General features: G+C 48.1%; 1 protein-coding gene across 7 annotated transcripts in view; it reads right to left on the reverse strand.

Moving 5' to 3' along the window:
• AFAP1L2 (actin filament associated protein 1 like 2) overlaps positions 1 to 23,498 on the reverse strand; it is a 71,149-nt gene that overhangs the window by 28,863 nt on the left and 18,788 nt on the right. For all 7 annotated transcript variants that reach the window (XM_074591754.1, XM_074591756.1, XM_074591751.1 and 4 more), the window contains exon 2: positions 263 to 391. In XM_074591754.1, the coding sequence (XP_074447855.1) occupies positions 263 to 391 (129 nt within the window). The remainder of the gene's footprint in view (positions 1 to 262; positions 392 to 23,498) is intronic.

Below are 23,498 nucleotides of genomic sequence, written 5' to 3' on the forward strand. Positions count from 1 at the left end.
ATTAAATAAACTTAAGGTTTAATAAGGAAAACAGAAAGTATCAGGAATCTTGGGAATCCTTTGCTCGTAAAGCTAGACACATAACTATAGTAATTTTACATAAACAATTAGAGGTCACTGCAAAAATAACCTCTGTTTCATTTTCTCCTTCTAATTTTCATGTCTCCGTCTCCCACCAGCCTCCAAGAAAATGTTGCTTCAAGACCCCGTTAGCGGTTCCCACGAGACCCCATCGCCCCATGCTCGGTTTCCTTGCCCGTACCACTGGACTTGGTGTAGACCCGCAGGAGGTCAGAGAGGAAGCTCTTCTTCACAACGGCAGTGCTGCTCAAGTTCTCCTTGTCCAGTATCCTCAGAAAATCTTCAAGTTCTGTGAGCAGCTGCTCGAGAGCTACAACAGCAACAGAGACAACTGTTGGCAAAGCAGTTGGGTGACAGTTCAAAAGAGGACATACATTAATTCTGAATTTTCCAAGATCCTCTGTGTTTTTCTGCCCAGGAATAATTCATCTTTAGTTTTCCAGCTTGAACCCTCCCTCTAGTTTTGAAAAGAAAGTGTGTCACAAAGCCAATAAGGTTCCAACTTCCCTCTGTCTATTCACACACCAGTAAAATCCCATATAAACATTTATTCTTCTTCCTATAGTACTTTTTCCTCAAGGAGGGGAAAAGTCTGGAGGGATTTTGAGCGCTAGGGCTGAGATTACACAAAAGCAGCTAGCAAGATCTTGACACTTGAATCTTGAGTCCTGGCAAACATCATTCAAACCTCATCTGGATTTGGATCTACCAAAGACTCTGCTTCCTGGTTTCTCTTTCCAAGCCTCCTCCTTATTTCCCTATCTGTAATGATTTGAAAACATTCATGTATGCGTCCCCCAAAAAAGACCAAAAAAACAGCACGTACGTAATTCATAATTCAGTAATTTCTCAAGCTGACTTGCTTGGGTTTTGACCACAGAGATCATTGTACCACCTGGAACTAAAGGCCCAAGACTAAGCAGCATCTTGGAAACTGCCAGGAAAACCAGCTGTACCAAAGACATCCCTGCGTACCTGCAACAAGCAACTCGGACACACCGCTCCCCAGCCCCGACCGACGGCTCAGCCAGGCTAATAGGCTTGTTTTCCTCCCGAGGAGGTGCTACTCAGCTCTGCCACCGACAAATCACTTCTCTGATGGGGCTCACGGTGAAGCAACAGGCGTTTAATTGCCTGCTTTTGTTCATGCTGAAGTTTATCGTGGACTAATTAGCAGCAGTGGCAGGAGCCCATTCCAGGGAGGAAATAACAGAGTATTATGTGGAGAGAGGAAGCGCCGCGCAAGAATGACGGTGTGTGGGAAAAAGCACAGGAAACCCAGCCAGGGCCATTCCTCCCCTTTGGAGGCTCCCCCACTCCATTACTCCCTGATGCTGAGGAGCTTTGGGGGATGCGGGCACCCAGGCTTGGCTTTGTCCCCACCAGGCTGCAAACCAGGCTGTGACTCCTCAGCGCACCACCAAGGAATGTGACATATGGATAATTTAACTGGGGCAATGCTCCGTTGCCTTTACTTACAGCATTTCCACGCTGTGTGTTCCCATGGTACCCCTGTGAGTCACAGTTCACACCAATGAGCTGGAAAAGTGTTAATTTTTTGGTTTTATAAGGCAAAACATCTGAAGCATATCTAGTTTAAGTGCTATCACCTCGAAGGTCACAAAGAACATTTGTGGAAGACCAGGAGAGAGCCATCGCTGTCTTACTCCCTGATCTTTAGCCACCAGGAGACCCTTTCTCAGATGAATACATGTTAGAATATTGATAAATAAAGCATAAATTGCTCTGTAAAGGTGTATGTTGCTAGCTATTAATTGAATAACATGCTACTGCTCTCAAACTGTATTAATCTTCACTAGCTTGACTGTAAAACAGTGTAATGACTCCGGATCAATCAATAATGGCTCCAGAGGAACCTGCCAATTGTTAGTTCTTTACACTTCCTTTTATACCTGCTACATCAAATTAATTCTCTTGTGGTCTGATTTAGGACGAGTAGGGAATGGAAAATGCCTGTATCATGCTGCATGAACTTGAGTGTTTTCGCTAGCTGCTGTTTTGCCCATCTATAAACCACTGCAAACCAGAGAAATCAAGAATCCCTTCAAGAAGTGATTTCTTGATTCAAGAAATAAACTGTAAGGAAACAGGTAGTATTTGGTGACGACAAGATTACATGTCACTGATATCATCAAACAATGAACTGTGAGCATTTGGTGTCAAACACACTCACAACCGGCTTCTCTCAAGCTTCAAGGACCCTGCTTTTTTTAAGTTTAAGGAAACTCCGCTGGGGTAAATCACAGCCTCATTATACTTGCTCATGTGCTTTGGCATCCCACTTGAGAAAATTTAAATTGAGGTCAGTTCCTGCTGGTCAGGCCTAAATGTATGTTCCTATTAGTTCATCCTGGTGGACAGGACATTTATGTGTCGGGGATGATATGAGAAGAAACAGCACAAAAAATACTGAATCTTAATGTGAAGCTTCAGAAGTGGGTCAGCTCCCAACAGCTGCCCGCATGGAAGTCACGATACCATGTTTGCAGGGAAAGGGGTATAATTCCCATTCCCTCCTCCACCCCCACGACTGCAGAAAATGACTTTATTCTTCTCCCAGGCATGCACAGCTAGCACACACACAGGGCCGAGCTCTTATGAATAGTGCAGCCCATACAGTAGGTTACATTTTCCAGCCCACCAAAGCTGAATTCAGACTTCTAGTGACTCAAAGCAATTCATTTAGGACATGATCCTGGGGCCACAGAGGTCAGTGGAAAGACTTTGTCAGACTTCAATGGGTTCAGGCTTCAGGGACTCAAGAGAGATTAATTTTGCTCTTCTTCAGCAAGAAGCAGCATATAAACCATCTGCTTCTATGCAAGTATCGCTTTGATCTCAGCTGGATGTTCCCAATCCAAACCTGATACCTGCAAAAATAAACTGCCACTGACATGAATGCGACCATTCATTCTCTCCTATCAGAAGGAGAACGAGCCAATATTTATTGGAGTGATGAACGTGAGAAGAAGAATTACTACAATGGGAGTCTATAAGATCCTCTCTGCAAGCAAGAATTGCAGCAGGTCCCAGCAGGTGAATAGGACTAAAAACACTTGAGAGCCCACATACGTCAAACCGTCTCCGGATTGTGAACGCTGGAAACTACTGCTTGATCTCATGCTGTGGCGATGAGGCATTGAACACGCTCATGGTAAAACCAGGTTGGTGGTTATCCAAAGCAGCCTGGAACAAGTGGCTCTCCCTCCAAGGTGCATTGTTTTGCTCTCCTTATCTTAGCAGTTTAGAAATGAGAGCATGTAAAGAGATGATTCCCGTAGGCAGGCTTGCTCTGCAGGGCAATAGTTACAGGTGCAAGGAACACATCTGCAAAATCAAATGTCTGCAAGCAGCAGGATGAGAGATCAGAAGTAGACAGAAGCCAGAGCCACAAATCAGTGCAATTCTCAGAGATGCTTTTGAGAAACCTCCTACGTTACTCGTCTCACCTGTTGTAGCACTTCTTTGTGAACCCTCAATTACAATGTGATTCAAGTAATCTTTCTGACACCATCTCAAATAAATACTTCCATAGCACTTACAAAAATTCAGCCTACTTCATGGAAAACAGGAGATGACCTCTAAGGTTAAGACTGTCCCAGAAGAATTACGAGAGTTAGCCAGGGTCACTGTGAATACCTCTACTGAATCCAGTCCTCCCAAGTCCCAGGATATGACCTACTCCATCTCCTTACAAAGCATGGCCACACGTACGGGGTACCATTAGATAGTGCAGCACAGCTCAGATCATGCTGCTTTTCTCCATGGCCACAGGTATCAGCCACTTGATAAAACCATGAGGATTTTGCAACATGTGATGGGGAGTGGTGCAGGATCATCGTAGTAAACAGAAAACTTAGCTGATTTGCATCTGCAGTGAGTGGATGACCACCACTGAAAGGACTGAACTTTAAGGTGTATAGAAATATCACATCTTTACTGTAATAAGGACTTGTAGGGGGTTACAACCAGAACTACCAGCTCCTCTTGCGTGCACTTAAGTGGAGGGTGAGAGATATTCTCCCTCTTTTACTCTAAGGCAATGCAAACCCTTTTCACAGAATCTCCTGGGCAGCCCTCTGACCAGAGCAGACTCCCTCTTTGAGGGTTGCAGCTTTGGTCGCAGCAATAAGCAAAGCATTGCTTGAAACACAACTGATCTATTTCGACAGCAATTCAGCGGCAGTAGGACAGCACTGAAAAGGGCTTCTTTTGGCAGGAGTCTACAGCCTTTCTTTGCAGACAGAAAGTCTCTTGCATTGCGGTGCTGTCTATCCTAGTTCATGTGAAGCTAGAGCCAAAAATGCAGCAGCTTGCAAAGCCCCATTGAGGAAGCACATTCCTTGCAAAAGAGCTGCCAATTTTGCCTGACATCAAGGTCACTGAAAGGTAAATGACCATTAAACTAGATTAAAAAAGCCATTCCTACCAATAACCACCGATCTTTGTCATCGTGCTACAATAACAACCTATGTCTACATCTAATTACTTCATGTCTTGGCCTTATGAGGAAATGGAAAGACAGGCTCAGAATGAACTTCCATTCAAATGTTTTAGTAACCACTGGGCAGGATTATATTAGACCATTTAATCTAAATTCAATTATTTATTTTATGAAGGTAGAGGGGCCCCAGCCACCGGACAAAGAACTGTAATAAGATACATACTAAAAGACAAACTCTTTCCTCCACTAAGATGAGAGGTGAAAGATAAGGAGTATCATTTGCTAACAGGAAACCAAGGCATAGAGAGATTAAGCGATCCGTCCAAGGATACGGGCGTATTCTCCAGGAGATGAGGAATACAACCCAGTTTTCCTGTGTCCCAGCTGGCAGATCTCACTCCCAAACGACCCTTCCTTGGATGCGGAAGCGCTGGGAGATTTCCCAACCTCTTGCCAAAAGCAGGATCTGGGTTTGGTACTTCCAGCTTCACCCCTCCTCGAAGGGGCTGGGCTGAGCTGCTGGCAAACACCACAGATTCAGGCACCTGGTAAATACCTGCAGCCTGTGGCATGCCAAGATTTCGCTTCAAAAGCCTTGGAAAGTCCAGAGATAGTGAAACTGATAAGAGCGCTGTGACTCATGCAAGCGTCAGGCCGCAGGAGCGGAGGGGCTCCTGAGAGGCATCTTGAGTTGCCCCCAAGACCCTCCTCCACTCAGGACATCCCACGGCAGCCTTTCGTCCCCCATTTCCCGCTGACCAGCCCTGGCTGGCAGCACTGGGATTCCCCAGGGGCTGCTTTGGCAGAAAGCAGTTCCTTTCGTGCCCTGGTTTCTTTTTTCTGTCGCCGCATTAAATCAATAGGGCAGCTGACGAGCGTGCAGAGGGGACGGGCGGGCACAGAGACAGCATTCAGGCTGCTGAATAGCGAGTGCTGTCAGCGGAGCAGGAGCTCCCAGCCCAGGCCTCCTCGGCTAATTTGGAGTCTTACAGTAACAGTCGGCCTTTGCAAGGGGGAAAAGTGGCCCATGATGACAGCTAGAGAAGGCCATTCTCCCCAGCTGTGAGGAAAGGCAGATGTGTGGATGGTGACAGCTGTAACAGCTGGATGACCCCCAACGTGGGGCTGCCTTCCAAAATAGCAAAGCGGATCCTTCCTCAGGCAAACCAATATAGCAAAGCGGATCCTTCCTCAGGCAAACCAACCCTCCTCATCCTGTCGGCTTCAGGGTCCTGCAGAGGAGCAGGAGAGAAAAGGGTACAGCAATGCTTCGTCCCTTCTGCAAGGAAGGACGCGTGGTGAACGGCTCATCCAGACACAGCGCCAGGAGGAACCAACATCCCTGTTGAACCCCAGAAGGCTGCTCCTCCAAAACACATCCCCACCACGCGGAGACCCCACCAGCATTCACCCAGGATGATGAGTAGGGAAGAAAAAAAAAAAATGCTGACAAGCGTGGACTAAAGTTTATCAGCTTGGTTTTGATCGTCAGAAACCAGGCTTCGCTTCCCACGCTTGCACCTGCAATGACTGTCCAGCCTTCCTTCTTTTAGCTGGAAAAAGAATAAGAAGCCCAGCCCATTGTTGTCCAGTTGAAACTCCTCCATTTTTTTTTTCCATAGAAAAATAACTATAAGTATATAAATATTTGTAGAAAAAGAAGAAACCTCCTCAAAGCAAAATGATGCGTGTTTATCAAAGGAAAGAAAAAGGACAAAAAAAAAAAACACCCATAAAAAAAGAACGAACCACCAAGCTTCCAGGGAACAGTGAACTTTCTCATTGGAGAATCACTGCTAGATTAAACAAAATAAGAGGCAAGATTCACCAACCCGAGACAAGCTAAAATTCCTCAGAATAAGGAAACTGTAAAATTAGAGACCTCCTATCATAGTTTCCCTATTAAACCAGACAAGTATCAGACATTTATGACCACCGTCACAAAACTGTCTGATTTTCAGACATAATGAGTGCTCACAAGGAAGGAAGACAGACAGACAGAAAGAAAGAAAACCCACCCAGACTGCCTCTATTGATGTACCTAAAATCCAGTACCGCCTGGCTTCACACTCGCATTGGGAGCATTAGGCTCCTCTTTGTTGCAAAGTATGAATCATGGAAGGAGGGAGGCAAACAATGTGTCTCGTTGGTTGTGGGCTGTGAACTGCGCAGATGAACCCAAGCAGCCCTGCGTGGGCTGCTCTGGAAGCCTGAACAAGACCCATATTGAGAAGCAGCAGCTCTAACCTAGGAACTCTGAACTTTAACAAAACGGCAGCAGAAAATGCACACAAAGCTTTTTTTTTTCAGTTAGCTGAGCAAACAACAGACTTCTCTTTCCTCCGCTGGAAGGTGGGAAACAGCATCCAAGAAAAATTAAGAAAAAAAAGGAAGAGAGAAGAGAAGCAAAATATGAAAATCACCGTGTCATAAGGAGTATTTACTAATCAGTCTTGTATTTTAGTGCCGTATTGCTTTATTATATGCGATAGAGGGTATATGCATGAAACTTCAGGGGCAATACAGCGACGTCTGTCTTTGCAAAGGGTCTCAGTCTTTCCAGGACAGCACAACTGGTGAGTCACTGGAGGTCTCACACTAGCAAACAAATTTGTTGGATGACATCTGAAAGAAGCTGGCAACTCTTCCCTTTGTAGCGTGCCGTATTAGCAGAGTGCCCATCAAGCTCAGGGGATCCCTGAAGCTTTACTAGGCTACACACCAAAGGTCTCTGCTCAGGTGCTTAGCAATGCATGTATCATCGGCAAACGGGGACATATCAAAGTGCCATGGAAAACCGTGCTAGGACCTGGGGTTGATGGGACTGTCGCCATGGGAAGTGCTGCATCCTCAGCACACGGGGGACCAGGTCACATATCACTTGCGTAACACAGTAATTCCAGCTGGGGCAGAACCCACCTAGGAAAACATCAGCGAAGCAACTAAAGAAACATCAGCGCAGTGGCCAAGAGGATCAGTAAGGATCAAACCAAATGAAGATAACTGTCAATTAGAAAAATTTGGACAAAGTCAGGCAGGGCAGGATGTTTAAGAGGGTCCTCTTTCTAAGGTAAATATCCCCAAGAGTGGGCCCCAGCGAGCTCCCTTCCTACCAGGGAGGAAAACAAACCCAACAATTCTTACAAACCAGAAATCGTGTTTGCTGCCAAGCCCCAGAGTTGAATCCTACAGTGGCATGACAGAGACACACAATTTCCTCTAAAGTCACCACCATTGATTCTCTTCTCCCCCCACAGTCCTTTCTGCTGTTTTTCCCCTCCCTTATTCCTTTAGCTTTCTGCTAAGATTGGTTCTTTTCAGTCTTGTGAAGTTTTGCTTTCCTCTCCATCCCTCGATCCTTAGAAGACTGCACAGCTGACTTCACTGGGGGCTTGGTGACCACCTGACCTGCAACTTAAAGGACATCCGTTGTTTGCTCTCTAATGTCATGCATAGCTATATCCAGGCAGGGGCTACCGAGAGGCGTTTTATCAAATAAAACAGTTGTTTTCAAGAAAGAGAAACATGCAAAAAACCTCAACTACGTGACACAAACATGTGGAGCTCTACTGCTCAAATCCAGCCTGAGGAGGCATCACACAGCCGCCCGCTCCATGTTCTCCTCTGCCTTAATGCGGTCTCTGCTCCACAAAGGTGGCAACACACGCTTCTGCGCCTCAGCTCAGGTCTTTGCCAAGGATCCTCGGTTAGGGAGCATGATTGCAGTCAAAATGCTGTGGGAGACTTGGCATCATCCTTGTTCCTTGCTCTGCACGGATACGTCTAGACGAAAACACATTTCCACTCCCCTCTGCATTACAGAATAGCGGGTACACTGCTGTCCTAATCCCTGCCAGAGACCACAGCCACGGGACCCATCTTTCCCGTGGAAAAAGGAAGCCTGGGATACCACATTCCCAAAACAGCGACTGGGAAAATGCAAGATCCTAACAAGATTAGCTATCACAATGATGGTGAACGACAGCCCTGGAACAGCACCCCAGAGTTTGTACCACTTCAATACAAATAAAGGAGGTTAACTGCCAAAAATATTTGGAGATGGATTTCTTTCTCTCAGGCAAGACACAAATTAAAGGAAGCTGCCAGATACACACAGGGTTGTGTTTTTTTTGAGAAGACATGCACACACACACACACACCCTCTGAAGGCCTCATATCAAAGCATTTTCCCACCATTCTCTGTTGATCTAATGGCATCATTTCTCCAATGAACAATAGAAACATAACAGAAGGGGAAGGCAATTATGTTTGAGAAAGCAAAAGCAAGAGCTCCGGGGTCAGAGAGAAAGACGGACTCAGAGCCCTGGCGTCCCCAGTCTTTTCCTTGCTGTTTCCTCTGCACCAGGGGCTCTTCCAGCCATGCTGGCCATGACAGCCAGGGCTGGGCCTCTGCTCCTACAGCTGAAAAAGAGAACGGCTACACAAGGCTATTGCACTAGTGCAGGGGAAAAACAGGTTTTAAGAGTATCCTGAGGTATATCAGGGTAGGCTAGTAGAGTCTACAGCAACATCATTATTGATTGCTAGACTTCTTTCTTAATAAGCTTGCTCAATCTTTTGTCCAAACACTGCATGCAGGCCTTAGCCATCATCTTCAAGGCAACCCGGGAACCTCATCATCGGGAAGGAGCATCATGCAGCTAGGGCGCCGAGCAGTGTTGATGCAGCGATATGCAAACCATCAGTTTTCTCTGGAATCCCAGGGTATAATCATCAGCAGACAAATTTGCTCAAAAACCAACCAAACAAAACCACCCCCCAAAAATCCTGCAATCTACAGACATCACCACGGACCAAAGCTCACGCCCTTTCCCAACAACAAGGGTCAAAGCAAACCAATGTTTACTAAACTTCATTTAAGGGTTAAGAGGTGTGGAAAGGGAAGGCTTAGGAATGACTACGCTGTACTTCGGAGGTCAAATTACAAACCCTCTCCTGCCATGAGTCACCAGTGCTCAGTGAGTGTCTCCCAGCAGGGCTCCAATATCTGCCACCACAGGAGGCCACAGCTCCAGCCCACCCTCCCACATGCACCAGGAGGGCACTGATACAAGAAGGTGACCTGAGGACAGGGCTGGATGTCCCTGCTCTTACATTCAAGAGATGCCATCTTTACTCCCCTCCCACACCTCCAACATGACAGTTTCACTGAAGTCAAGGGAGGAAGAGCAGCCTCCCAGGAGCAGGGAGCTCCCCTGTTCGCTGTGGATTTCCAAAGCAGCTGGGCACCACATGAGCTGTTTCGAGACACACGTGCCCTATGGGGAAACACCAATGTTTTCCTAATGCTGCAGCGATGCTCCAGAGAAACAGAGGCTCTGCCTTGCATCACACCCCAAACATTACTTTCATCACTCAACAGGTTTTCAAATGGTGTTCAAGTTTTTGGTACCATTTGGTATCTGTGTTATTAATCCATGTTGCCCAAGAAACTCCCAAATATGTTTTCTTAGTAGAGCCTCTCTGTCCAATACTCATAAAAACAAGTATGGGCTGCCTTGGGGAAAACAAGTGTCACTCACAGGGAAGAGCCTCAGAAGCGAGACTCTCCCAAGCCGCCCAATTTATGCAACGGCTGCACACACATTACTCTTCCAACACAGGTCCCATCCACCACGTGAAGGTAACATGGGTGACAATACTTGGAGGAAAAATGGTGATACAACACGTCTCATAAGCCAGGCGCATACTGGGATAAGTGATGCAGTAATATGGAAACCAGCACAGAACCAGTGGAGATACCGGGTCAGGATACCAGTGCCATGCAGACTGCTGGAGCTGCACATCATAGCACAAGGAGATACAATGTGAAATCCTGTTCATCTCCCTGTGGGTCCAAGCCCCACACGATGTGATAGACTCATGGAGCAGGGATCAGAGAAGCCAGGACATTTACCTACTGAGATAAGCAACTTCTGCAGTGACCTACCTAATGGGTGGCTCTTGGTTTGACTCATGGTAATGGACCTGTCCCACTGCCCACAGCTGCTTTGCTGCATAGGGTAGTCTCTTACAAGGCATGGGAGACGCAAGCACCGAAACAGCTGCCAGGACTGAGGAACAAACCTTGTTTTACCACTAGCAGAAGCCACCACCTGTCCCCTGGACTTGAGCCTCATCACTGAGGAGCAGCAAGTCAAACTCAGAGATGCACAGGTGGGAAAGCGGAGGCTCAGGACAGGACAACCGTATCACACCTCTGCCTTCTTCCCTAGCAGGGCCCCACAGGAGCCCAGGGTGGCTGAGGCAGCGAAGAACCAGGACAAAGACTGGTGTTTCTTTTTTATCATGTGAATTGGAAAACTTCTCCTTTTCTATCCTGACTGTGAGGCATGGGAAATGAAAGACAGCTCTCAAACCAGCAAAACAACCATTTACCGGATAAAAAAGATTTTCTTACTTTGTCTGTCTTGCACTTTGTTTACATGAATGAGAGCCAGTTATCCAGACTGGGAACAATACTCTGAATTAAATCTCTGAAACCCATTACATAAATATGCCGAAGGTATCACTAATCCCATCACAGATTTAAGAGTTAGATCATTATTTTCATTTACGATTTCAGCAGAAAATCTGTGACAAGAAACTGCTGATAAATGAGTTCAAGCCTTCCAGCAAATTCAGCTTCCTCAGAGCTTTTTGGAACTCACACTTGACTCTTTCATCTCCCTCTTAACAGGCTTTGGAGGCATCCTCGTAGCTTGGCTATGACTTATCCAGCACGGTATTTCTCTTTTCTCAGCATTACATGCTAATGAACACTTATGTCATCCTCAGTAACTGAGGATCCCTCCCCACCTGGGTTATTCGGGGAGCACTTGCCCAGGGGAGCAGCATGAGCAGGCAGCAGCGTTTTCGGGATCAGCAGCTTGTGCCCAGCTCCCTGGGGCCAGGGGAGGCCACTCTGCCCTTGCTCAAAGCCACATCACTGTTTTCCATCCAAAAGGTTAACATAATATAGTTAAGCGTTGGCACTAATAAATTAATAGCTTTTAATGAAAGTAATAACTTGAAGGAACTCTATTTACTTACTGCTAAGCGCTGCCTGGCTAGTCCCCTGCTCTGCCTCCAGCGCTGGCAGCAATTCAATCAAGGACATGATTAGCATCTCATGAGCAGGAACTGCCCTCCAGATCGTTTTCTGGTGCTCACAGGCATAAGGAGATGCGCATCCTCACAACTGCCGGCTAGCTGGTAAGGAACAGCCAGCCATAGCCCACCAGCAGCCTTCCAGTTTTGCAGAGAAAGTACCAAAACCCACTAGCCTGTCAAGTTGCCGATGGCCCAAAGAAGAAGAGGAGGCAGGGACGTTGCTTTGCCTACCTGTTTAGGCAGCAGTACATTTTGGATATCACTTAGGGAGCAATAGCAGGCCGCCACTGCAAACATCTGCTCAGCCTTTTGACTCTCCTTCCACTAATTCTAACTTCCTAGAGAAGCTGTGGATGCCCCGTCCCTGGAAGTGTTCAAGGCCAGGCTGGACGGGGCTTTGAGCAGCCTGGTCTAGCAGGAGGTGTCCCTGCCCAGGGCAGGGGGGTGGAACTAGATGATCTTTAAGGTCGCTTCCGACCGGAACCATTCTGTGATCTTTTGTTTGCCCCTAAAACAAGATTTCTGTCCAGCAGTCACCTCTCTCACACCGGCACTGATGGGACTTTGCTGGCTCTGGACTCTCATCTGTGTGAGAAACCACCCAAGGGGAAACGTGTGGCCTGGTAGCCAGGGGGAAAGGGCAGGGAGCAGCGACTAGTTCCATCTCAGCCTTCAGCAGAGACATCTGTTACAGTTGCTGAACAGGTCACACACTGCACAAGATACAGACCAAAAGCCACAGGGAGAAGAACTGCCAAGCTTTTGAGGGCTGCTCAAGCCATCAAACACCTCAGCTCCTCCATGGTATTCAAGAAATGTATGATCTAAATTTCCTCTCCATTTTGAATAACAACTGTCTGAAATTTCCAGGTGAGACATGCCAACTCATGCTTCTACAAATTCCCCCTCCTGGGGGGCAAGGAAAGTGCAGGAAACTGTTTCAGAGACATAGAAACTGGAACTATAGGAACCTCTCAGCCACGAAACAGTATTTTGCACTTTCCCCACCCGTGATTATCCACCCACACCCAGAGTGCTTTGGAGGCAACGCTCCAGCACATTTTGCCCACATCTTCTGTATGCCTGTCTCGGGGTGCCATCTCAAAAGGGCATTTGAGGAGGAGTGTTACGTGTTGGTATAAAGCAAGAGAAGACAAGTGAAAGCCCTAATGCAGGCCAAGACATCTCAGTGAGGACCAGTGAGTCTACCCCTCGCTAGGTGCGGGCAGATGTAGCAGGGGATAAAGGAAGGGGGATGAGGAAGGTCAGTGAAGAAAGATGTGTGTGACCACTTATATCCCTCAATGCTGCAGCATCTCCACCTCGCCCTGAGCAGGCCAGCATGCTCACACATCGCGGCACCATGCAGAAACCATGCTCAGATCCTGGAAATAGTGTCTTGGGGCAGCAGGGCGTTCACGACCTGTGCCTCTCTGCTAGCTTAGGTATCTCTGGGCCAAACCGCAGACTCACCTTTTGCAACACTTGATAAATCGGTACTGCAAACCTGGGAAAGGTTACTGTGCAATTAAATACTTCAGAGACTTTCTTCAGTATTCACCCTTCATCACAGGCAGCCTTTTAGGTCACAGCACAAAAACTTCAGCAACGGGGCTGATACCCAAAGCTTCTGTGAAGATACACACCCAGCACTGACTGATGCTCAGGCCCCGGCTTCACCAAGACATGTTTTTCCTCTTAACACACCTCACTCCACGTAAACCTCTGCTTCCCACCTCCGCCATCTCTCTTTTCAATTCTTCTGCCCTGTTTTAGGTGGCTGCAAGAACTTGCCCTCCTGGCTGGCACACGGCACGCTACCTTTCCCGCATGAGTCAGCGGCCAGCAACAGGAGAGTCGCTCTTTGTAACTGAAAAGGAATTAAGTGATTTTGAAGCAGGGGAGTGTTTTGGACTAGTTAGCTGACTGACAGCAGAAGCACTTCAGAAAAGGCTGCATTATGAGAAGCAAACTTCAAAAGGAGAAGTGACAAGGCCAGAGTGTTTGTGGTGCTTGAGGAAGTCATTAGAATTTAAAAGGGACACAGATTGGGCAAGTACACTAGGCTAAGAAAGATGAACTGCTGCCAAAAAAGTTTCTTTAGCTTTCCCAGTGCTCCCTAGCCTGTATTAAACACAGTTTCATGAATATCCGTGCCTCAAAACATTTTTACAGAAAACACAAAACACTTGCAATTGCTGAAAACATGAGAAAGATGCCACCATCAAAAACTAGATGCCTCCTGCTCCAAATGTCTCTTTTCAGCTTATTAATAGCTGTCGTGCTTTCATCATTCCCAAACAGGAGGGGGGTTCTGCAAACCCCTCAGAGATAAGACGTTTCTGAGAGGACTGGTTTTGTATATGCCACAGTTTATCTTCCTTCATTGCACGGTTTTTTTTGAAGCAAAAGGCTTCAAAGGCTTCCAGGGTCCATAAGCACTGATGTTTGCTCTGCAGCGATTGACCTGCCAGGTCAGGAGCGCTACTCCAGTAGGAGAGGTGTGATGTTAAGAGATCAAACTGAACGCAAAACTCAGTGGTTTCCAGTCACCACGGTTCATCGCTAAATTTCCGCTGCTTTTGAGATCTCTGCTATGCCACAGGAGGTTTTGAAACGGAGATTCAAACAAACACAAGGCTGCAACAGCAAAATTGCATCTGAAATCAGCAGAAACTTCTGTTCTGGTTTTCCTGAGTAAACTGAAGTAGCTCACAACAAACTCAACGTTTAGCCCCTTCCACTGAGAGGTCTCAACACTTCTAGGAAAGCAAAAGCCAAAGCCAGAGGTCTGCAATAAAACCCAAGGCCAAAAGATTTGCAGTTCTGGAGCAAAGCCAAAGCTGGTTTCCATCAAAGCCATTTCTTCCCATCATCTATTCCCTACCTGAAGGCATTAATGCCCGTTTTCTTGACCCTTTCCCCCACTGCAGAGACTTTTTTCTCGATGGTTCATACCCAGACAGTAACAGAGACAACTACAATGAGTCAACAGCCCTCCGAAGGCAAACAGGGCTGGTGGTGTCTCACTGGGTGCAGGTGAGATGTGGTGAGTCAGGCAGGAGGAATGAGCTCGAGCAGCAGCACCTGGCACTGGTTCCTCCAGACTGCCCCGCTCCCAGCTCAGTGGGTCACTGCAGTTAAGGCACTTGAGTTGCTTATCTGTCAAGTGTTTAAAAAAAAAAAAAATTTCTGGAAGTTTGGCAAGCTTAACCAGGCTTCCAGTAACACTCTGAAGAAGCTCACAGGATGTCATAATAATGTATTTATTGAAAATTGTCTCGGCATTCAAATGCTCCTTGTGAATTCAGTTCAAGCCGCGTTGGATCCCATCTGCTTCAGGCTTGTGGATCCTACCGTAATCTCAAAGGAATGGAAGTTTTCACCCTATGTCACTTATCCCCATGGGTCTCACGGGGCCTCTCTTTCACAAGATCCTGACACAATTTTAAGGGAAACAGAACAATCTTTGCACAAGCACAGCCACTCCTGAATGAGGACTCGTCACAAGAAGGTAGATGAAGGGTGCCATATTTCAGGACATAGTGGCAGACTGGCAAAGGCATCTTGCTACGGAAGCCAAGATACCACTTCAAAATTTGCTCCAGGAGGTATCAGTGGTACCATCAGCCTGACCCATATGCAAGCAGCCACCTAGGTATTTGGGCCATGATTTGAAGGCAACTCGACACGCTGGCCCAAATACCTGGGTGTTCCTAAGCTATGTCAGCTCAAGGGGCCAGGCAGGTCCACCTGGACCTTTGGACTTGCGGTGGAAGTTGGAAGGTTGGGTTTAGAATAAATTGGGTTACATATAAAAGCAGCATTCCTTTGAGAGCACAGAAATGCTCAGAGTATACATAAAGATCTCACTGTTGCCGTGCAGTCACCACAGATGCCTTCCTGAGCTGTATCTTCATCTGGTGTAGATCTATGCCGCTCCACTGAACCCTACCAAAGCAGTTTTAATTTAAGCACAGAGGAGAAGGATGCCCTCTTATCAGGAAACTCCTGTTTTATGCAGGCATAAACAGACAACGCAGAAATCACCCATTTCACATCGGATCCAGATGTCCAGCTCTTGGGATCCCAAAACATCAGTGGAAAATCCAAGATGAAAGTGAAACAAAAGGCAAGCTGCGTTTCATTGAAATGGGAAACCACAAACCATTCCATGTTCAATTGGAAGCTTGAACTTTGGGGTTTTGTTTGTTTTTAAGAAAAGACGGAATCCACCAACCTTCAATAGCCAATAACCTCACTGGGCTGCTGGGGTTCTCCTCTAGGATGGGAGGGACTGAGGACCAAAACTGAGCTCAGATTGTGCAGCACCATAGGCAACTCCACTGCATACCAAACACCAGTTCCTCTGGAGCTGCTCTCTCCCATTTAAGTCATTCCCCTAACATAGACATGTACATACGTTACTACCGTTCCTCGGGGTAGGAGCCCCCGGGCAAAGACAGAGGCAGTGATCTCGGAGGCTTAGGCCTGGGGACCTGGGTTTCCTGGGCAATACCATCACCACAAAGGCTGTTCATGATCAGAAGTACGAGCCAAGACCCGAGGAACTTTTGTGAAAAATACTTTTGTGCAGCTTCACTTAGGGAAAAAAAACAAACAAACAAAAAACCAAACAAAAAACCTCCAACCAGCAAGTTTCTGATGGGTCAGGATTTTCTGGAGAGGGGGGAGAAAGAAAGAAAGAAAAAAAAAAAAAGTCCAGCAGAAAAAACTTCTACTTGCTGTAAGTGCAAGAGGATACCAGCATCAGACTTTTTCATGCCAGTAGAGTTCCCCCGGCCAGACTCACCAGGGCAGCTCCAACAACGTCATCCCAGAGCGGTGCTACAAAGCCCTAACAGCTCCTAGTTAACTGCACTAGCAGACTAAGTTTATGGCCCTTTTGCATTAGCCCAAAAGCCCAGTGCAGCTGGGAATTACCAATAAATTTGGCCTATGAACTCCAGCTGCATCACCAGTAATCCCTTACTCTCCCAGTCACAGGAGAAGCCTGGAAATTTTTTTAAGTTCATATCTCATAGAGGCAGTAGTCTCTCCAGCAGAGGAGTCAATGGTGGCCACGCCAGCCTGCATCCCGGTGCAGCATCCCACAGGGAAACCTGCTTCCATGCACAGTGAGGGCCCCCACATGGAGCTGCAGCCAGGAACCCCCAAACCAGCCTCTTCCCGCACATCCCAGCCCATCTCAGAAATTACAGGCTGCTGCAAAGAAGGACCTCCACGATCTCCTTTTTCTTACTGGAGAAAAAAAAATGCCACTGATGTCCTAACGTGCCTGCTTTCCTTCCCTTCTCCCACTGCTGCCTGGGGTTCCAGCAAGCACACTCTACCAGGGTGGGACCCAGCAGCTTCTGCAAGGGGCTTGCCCCGTGCTGATATTTGGGTTAGAAAACAGCCACTGTATTCTCAGTCACCTTTCATGCCACCCAACTCGGTACCAGCTGCTCCTGCTCTGACTGGTTAAGTATCAGATCAGGATCTGGCCTTGATGCAGAGGGATAGCCACCAGACCAAAAACCAACATTGAAAAAACAAACAACTCCCGAACCAAAAGTCACAAGGCGACCCTAAATTTCTATTTGAAAATATTTAGGCAGGATGTCTTGCTGAGCTGACACATCTGGTTTCCAGAAGGACTTCAGATGGGAGCTGTGCTGAACAAAAACTTTTCAGGATGCCCACAAAAGAGGGAAACGAGGAGCCTGGGACACACTGCTGCAGTCATGCAGCGCAGGGAGGACTTGGCATCGGAGCTGCAGAGCCCCGAGGGAACCATCCTCATGGTTATCCCCATCAGCACAGCTGTTGGACTTAAACGTAACCTGAATCCCATGCATGTACCAAGCAAAGCAAGTGGGTGATCTGAAGGCTGTGTTAAATTCATGTTATTTCCCTTAATCCATGACTAATAAGCCCATCTTTTAGCAAGTCAGAAGGGCAGACATTTACAAAATGCTGGACTGTTGTGACTGGCCTATTTATGGCCCTCATTCAACTAAAGAAGTCAAGCATGCGGTTAACTCCATCCCTTGACAGCGCGTCTGTATGCGCACAACTCCCTTCTAAGCAAGCCTGTGATGGGATCCGAGCCCGTGCTCAGGCTGGGGGAGGGACGTCTCAGCGGCAAAGCAGGCAGGAGCATGTCCGTGCTTTCCCAACTGGCAGTTAGTTAGACCTCCCAAAGCATCCCAACCAGCGAGCACAGAGGAGGTCCCATATGCTCTTTCCTAACACATTTCACCTCTCCATACAGGCTGCACGCAGGACCCAAGTTTCCAATCGGACAGAAATATCTTTTCCTTCCCTCACTACACGAAGTGTGGCCTGGGAGCACCAACCAGGCAAAAAAACTGGTTGGTACCTGCACCAACACAGCCCTCCCTGCGTGCTTCCCACTCACACAAGCATCCCTTCTGCAAGAGGGAGAGGCGGGTAAGCAGGATGCATTTTGTCTCTTGCTTAACTAATAATAAAAAAAGAGAACATAAATTATAACTGGTTTCCAGGTCCTCATTATTGTCCAAGCAGCATTAACAAAGGCGAGAAGGCAAATGCAGCACGTACCCAGGGGACCTGGAAACACCCAGCCGTTCCCAAAATAGGAGCAGCTTGGCAAGCCATAGCTGGAACATGGCTGGGACCCCCCTTCCCGGCACTCCGCTCTCCCAGGCAGCGCTGCAAGCAGTGGGTCAGGAGGTGCATTCCTCTGACAAAAATACTATGAGAAAAAATGACCGAGTAGCAGCCCCAGTGCAGCCCCCCGCAGAAGCCACTGGAGCTGCGCTGGTTCCCTTCACCTCCGAGATGGCACTGGGACTGACGGACCCCTGGGAAAAGGGCTGCTTCTCACGACGTCCCCGCAGAGTGCCCGGCAATGCCTGCGGCCCTGACGGGATGCTGCAGTACCAAGAAATTGTGCTGAGATCCTGGCTACGTCAGGAAAAAGGAACATACAGAGCAGCCCTCATTGTAAGAAAAAAAATAATAAAAAAAATAATAAAAAAATCAAAATCCCCTGAAATCAGCACAAAACCCAACAGCAATCAGCTCATCGCCATAGGAACAGGTTTAGTGTTATGGCAGCCAGACAACTGGGTCCTGTAGGCTAGTGTCCTTCTGGTAACCTTGGGAAAATCATCGGCTCTTAATTACAAATCTGGGGGAACATCGGATATTAGTGTTTGTACTGCCACGTTACATCTTGGCTCTGGCTAAGGCTTCCCTTGGCTCCCAAGGTGCTGGAAGACAAACATGTATTTTCTTTTCATTTCAAGATAGCTGAGAGCGACAGAGCCTGAGCAATGATGAGAACTGTATGCGATTAGGAATAAATGAATAAAACATTCTTAAACAAGCAAACAGAAATCCCCTGGCTTCAAATCCCATACCAGGACCCTGGGGAGCCGGAGGGATGCAGTAGTGGTGGGGATCATGGGGCCAGCACATCCGAATCGATACCTGGCGCTCCACGGCAGAGCGGATCCCCTGCGAATCAGCGAACAGGGCTCAGCGCTTGGATCTGTGTTTTGGGGTCTCGACGTAACAAGTTTTGGGTTTCAGCATGGCACACAACCCCGACCAGATGGGACACTGAGATACTGCCAGTGTACCTTATAGAGGTCAGCAAGGCGTACACTGCCTTGCTGAGGGACAGGCTCAGGCCTTCCAGGTGTTGCCCGCACAACCACGCAGCCCCTCGTCTGCTGCTGTACAACCCCCGGCAAGCCCAAGGAGCCCACGACATACTTGCTTTGTACTTCGTCCAAGCGGACAGGTTGATTGTGCCTAGCCGCGAGGCACGATTGCAGACTTACTGCTTTGAGGTCTGGCAGATTTGGGTTACATCCAGTTCGTGAGCCCTTTTTAAAAGCTGGCTAATAGCAGCCAGTCTTTGGCCCCAGCAGCGCGTCCCACAGGTCGCACTTGTGGCAGCAGAGGAGCTTTTTCCTCTATTCATTTCCCATTTCCTGCCCAGTTGCCTCAGCCGCAAACTCCCTGTTCTCATTGTGTGGGTGGGATATATACAGAGAGGAAAGGAGCGATCCCTCCCCACTGTACTTCTCTTCCACCGTCTCCACCTTCCCTCATACAGTAACAGGCCCACGAGCCACTTCACCCTGCCCCTTCCAGGAAGGAGGAACCTTGCAAACACAGCCCTTCTGCTGAAAAGCAGCTTTTCCAGGGAAAAGCATGGAAAGAGACAACAGCACCCGCAAGCGAGGCTGGACACGCGGTTACCACAAGAAATCAATGCCATAGTGCAGGGGGAGCTGCCTCCCCTGGGTAAATGGCATCCCCAGGCAACTCTGCTCATTAAGAGGAGACCAGCTGCGGGAGCAGGCAGAGGAAGGAGAGACCCAGCAGAGCAACTCAAACCTCCCTGCTCTGATTTTGTTATTCCAGGAGGAAAAGGGAGAGGAGGGAACATGGGGAGGCTGCAAAACAACCAGCTAACCCTGAGGGTGCAGGGCCAGGCTTGTGTCGGTCCCTCTGTGTCTCTGCACAGGCTGCAAGCCCTACCCCACCGCAAAGCAGCCCCAGGAGCGGCCCTGGTGCTCCCTCTCCCTTACCCGTGTGCAAGCCAGATCAAAGTTAGGTGGCTGCAGGTAATGCAAGGAGCAGATGAAATGGCCAGAGCTACCCCGGCAGCCACCCCGCCACATTGGGTGCTGTGGGGTGAACACAACCAACCCTCTTATCTTGGCTGCGGGCATCGCAAATCTTCAAAGCCCTTCCCAGTGCAAGTCTTTTTCCATGCTGATGCTGCAGTCCCTGCCTTGAGCTCACACAACAAGGTTTTTCAAGGAAAATGCAAGCAAATTTAGCCCAACAGTTTGATGCCTCATCAATGGCGGGTTTTTTTTTGGAACCGGCTCCTACCAATCACCTCACAGCTGAAACCTGGTGATCTGTGTCAGCAACCAAGCCCAAGGACAGGCAAGGAGCGTGGGGGGAACCTACCACCTCTGGCCAAGATCTTTTGTGCATCGGTTTCTCCTCCCGGCCTCTGCAGTGTTCCAGCCTTTCTGTTTTGTAAATACACACATGGTGCCAGATGACTCAGCCTGCTGCTTCCCCTCAGGATTTACAGCCGAGATACGGGCAGCGGTGCAGGGGAAGGTGGAGGGAGCGGTTTTACACCATGTGAAAACAATGTCATTTGTTTTGCTGGGCAGACACGCACCCTCTGACAGGAATGCTCCCGCTGGAGAAGCAAAGCCAGGCATGGGAGCCATGCAGCATCCTCCATGAGCGGCTGTGCAAGGTTCCTTGCAAGGTGCATCCTGCACCCAGCTAGAGAAGACACGTGGGATCCAGCCCGACCAAGTCCTCCAGCAGCTTTCCTTCCACACAGCTGTGGGTGTCAAAGATACTGACTCAATATACTGTAATTTAAAACAAAACTAATCTCTTCAGTTTAAAAAAAAAAAAAAAAGAAAAGTCAGTTATCCTGAAGACTTACTCCCTTTCCCTCTCCTCCTGAAAAATCAGAGGTTACCGAGTCTTTGGCTAAGAACTGCTTTTCTGGAGGGATGGAAACCTTGACAGTGGTCATGCTTAAGGAATAACAGATGTGCATTTCCCCTAGAAGTCCCTCCTGCCCAGCTGAACTCCAGCACGCATAGGAGACACGACATGCCAGATCCTCTGGAGAGGAACATCCCAGAGACACTTCCAAACCTCTAAGAGCAGAGGGCAGCCAAGGAGGATTGACATGGCAACCACCGTGCTTGGCTGAGCTCAAGGGCAACATGGCCAGCAGCTCTGCCCACATCAACCACAGCTGGACAGGGGCGGGAGCTCACCTTTTGCTCACACCAAAGGAACAGAAAACGGCGGCTTGGGAGCGCCTGGGAAGCGCCTGACCTGCCAAGAGAGACTTCATGTTGAACCAGTCAAATAAGATAGTGTTTTCCCTACAGTTAAGCAGAGCTGCTGATGAAACCACCTTTCTGCATGACACATTTAGCGGTGCTTCGAGGAAATCAGAGAAGCAATAAATCCATTAGCACAGAAAAAGCCTCTTTTCCCAGCCCTGACAATACTCTCTCAACACTACAGATTTTCATCTGTAGAATAGCTTAAGAGCCACAAGTTCACAGATACCTGGAGTGTGCCAAAAGTCGACGCAGTACGATGGGGTGGGTGTTCATCCATGCAGCTGTGTCACGTGCTAAGGGAACACAGGCCCTGCTCCAGGAAGCTAAAACTCCCTTGAACAATACAGACTGTGCCTCTATGGAGAGGCACCGTAGGATGGTTTGCACGCTCCTCCCCTGTTACTAAGGGTGTACCTAACATGACCAGCTGCTAGGGCTGGAGTAATGCACGCTCCATCCCAGATTTCTCACCGATCACAGAAATCCCTTCAAAGGGACTGTGCTGACAACCAAGAGGTTTCGCTCCTCCCATGGATGAGGTGGGCAGGCACCTCTGGAGACTGTCTAATCCAGGCCCCTGCTTGGAGCAGGGTCAGCTGCAGCAGGTCACGCAGAGAAACCCATTCCCATTTCTGACAGCCCTCACCGGGAAAAAAGCTTTTTCTTATGTTAAAATGGAATTTTCCTGTATTCCAGTTTGTACCCATTCCCTCTTGTCCTTTCACCACATACCACTAAGAAAAGCCTGTTTATCTTCTTTACTCACCACCACCACCACCAGGAACTTATACATATGGATGAGATCCCCCTGAACTCTTCTCCAGGCTGAACAGTCCCGGCCCTCTCAGCCTCCCCTCCTGTGACAGATGCTCCAATCCTTTCATTATCTTCACGGCCCTTTCCTGAACAACCTCCAGTATGTTCACTTCTTTCTTGTGCCAGGAAGGCCAGCATTTGAGCCAGCATTTCCCATGTGTCTCATCAGCAATGAATAAAGGGGAAAAAGCACCTCCCTCAACCTGCTGGCAACACTCTGCCTATCGCAGCCCCAGAGGCTGTTGGCCTGTTGCCATAAGGGCACACTCGTGACTCACGTTCAACTTAGTGTCCACCAGGACCCCCAAGTGGTTTTTTGCAAAGCCACTTTCCAGCTGGTTGGCCCAACATGTACCGGTGCATGGGGTTATTCCTCCCCAAGGGCAGGACTTTGCCCTTCTTTCTTGAACTTCAGGAGGTCTCTGTTGGCTCATTCTTTCAGGCTAGTGAGGTCTTTCCTAACAGCAACACAGCCAGCTGGAGTATCAACCACTCCTCCCAGTTTTTGTGTTATCTACAAAACTGCGGAGGACATACTCTGCCCCCTCAGCTGGGTCATTACCGAAGACATTCAACAGTACTGGCCCCAGTATTGACCCCTGGGGCACACCACTGGTAACTGGCCTCCAGCTAGATTTTGTGTCACCAGTCAAAACCCATTGAGCTATGGCAGTTCAGCCAGTTTTCGTCTGACCTCACTGTCCACTTCCCTAACTCATACTTCACCAGTTTGCCTATGAAGATGCTATGGGAGAGTGTCAAAAGCCTTGATAAAGTCAAGGTAAACAACATCCACTGCTCTCCCCTCAGCCACCTAGGGGCTGTTACCTTATCCGAGTTTTACACAACTCAAGACTGCAAGATGACAGGGTGTAATAAATAAAGTCAACATTTCCCCAAGCTGCCTACTCATCAAAAACTAACCATAAGCAGTAAGGTGCGTTTGGGGTTCTTGTTAAGGTTATTTAGAGTAAGTAACATTGCATATCTGTGGGTTGTTTGCGTTTCTGGTTTAGGTCTAAAATACAGAGATAAGAGTGCTCATATATCACCAGACAGATAGAATCTGGTTCCTTCTCCTGTATTTCTAGATGCTACCTTAAACCAAACAACAGATG

Source organism: Larus michahellis, chromosome 6, assembly GCF_964199755.1.
Source record: "Larus michahellis chromosome 6, bLarMic1.1, whole genome shotgun sequence".
Taxonomy (NCBI): Eukaryota; Metazoa; Chordata; class Aves; order Charadriiformes; family Laridae; genus Larus; species Larus michahellis.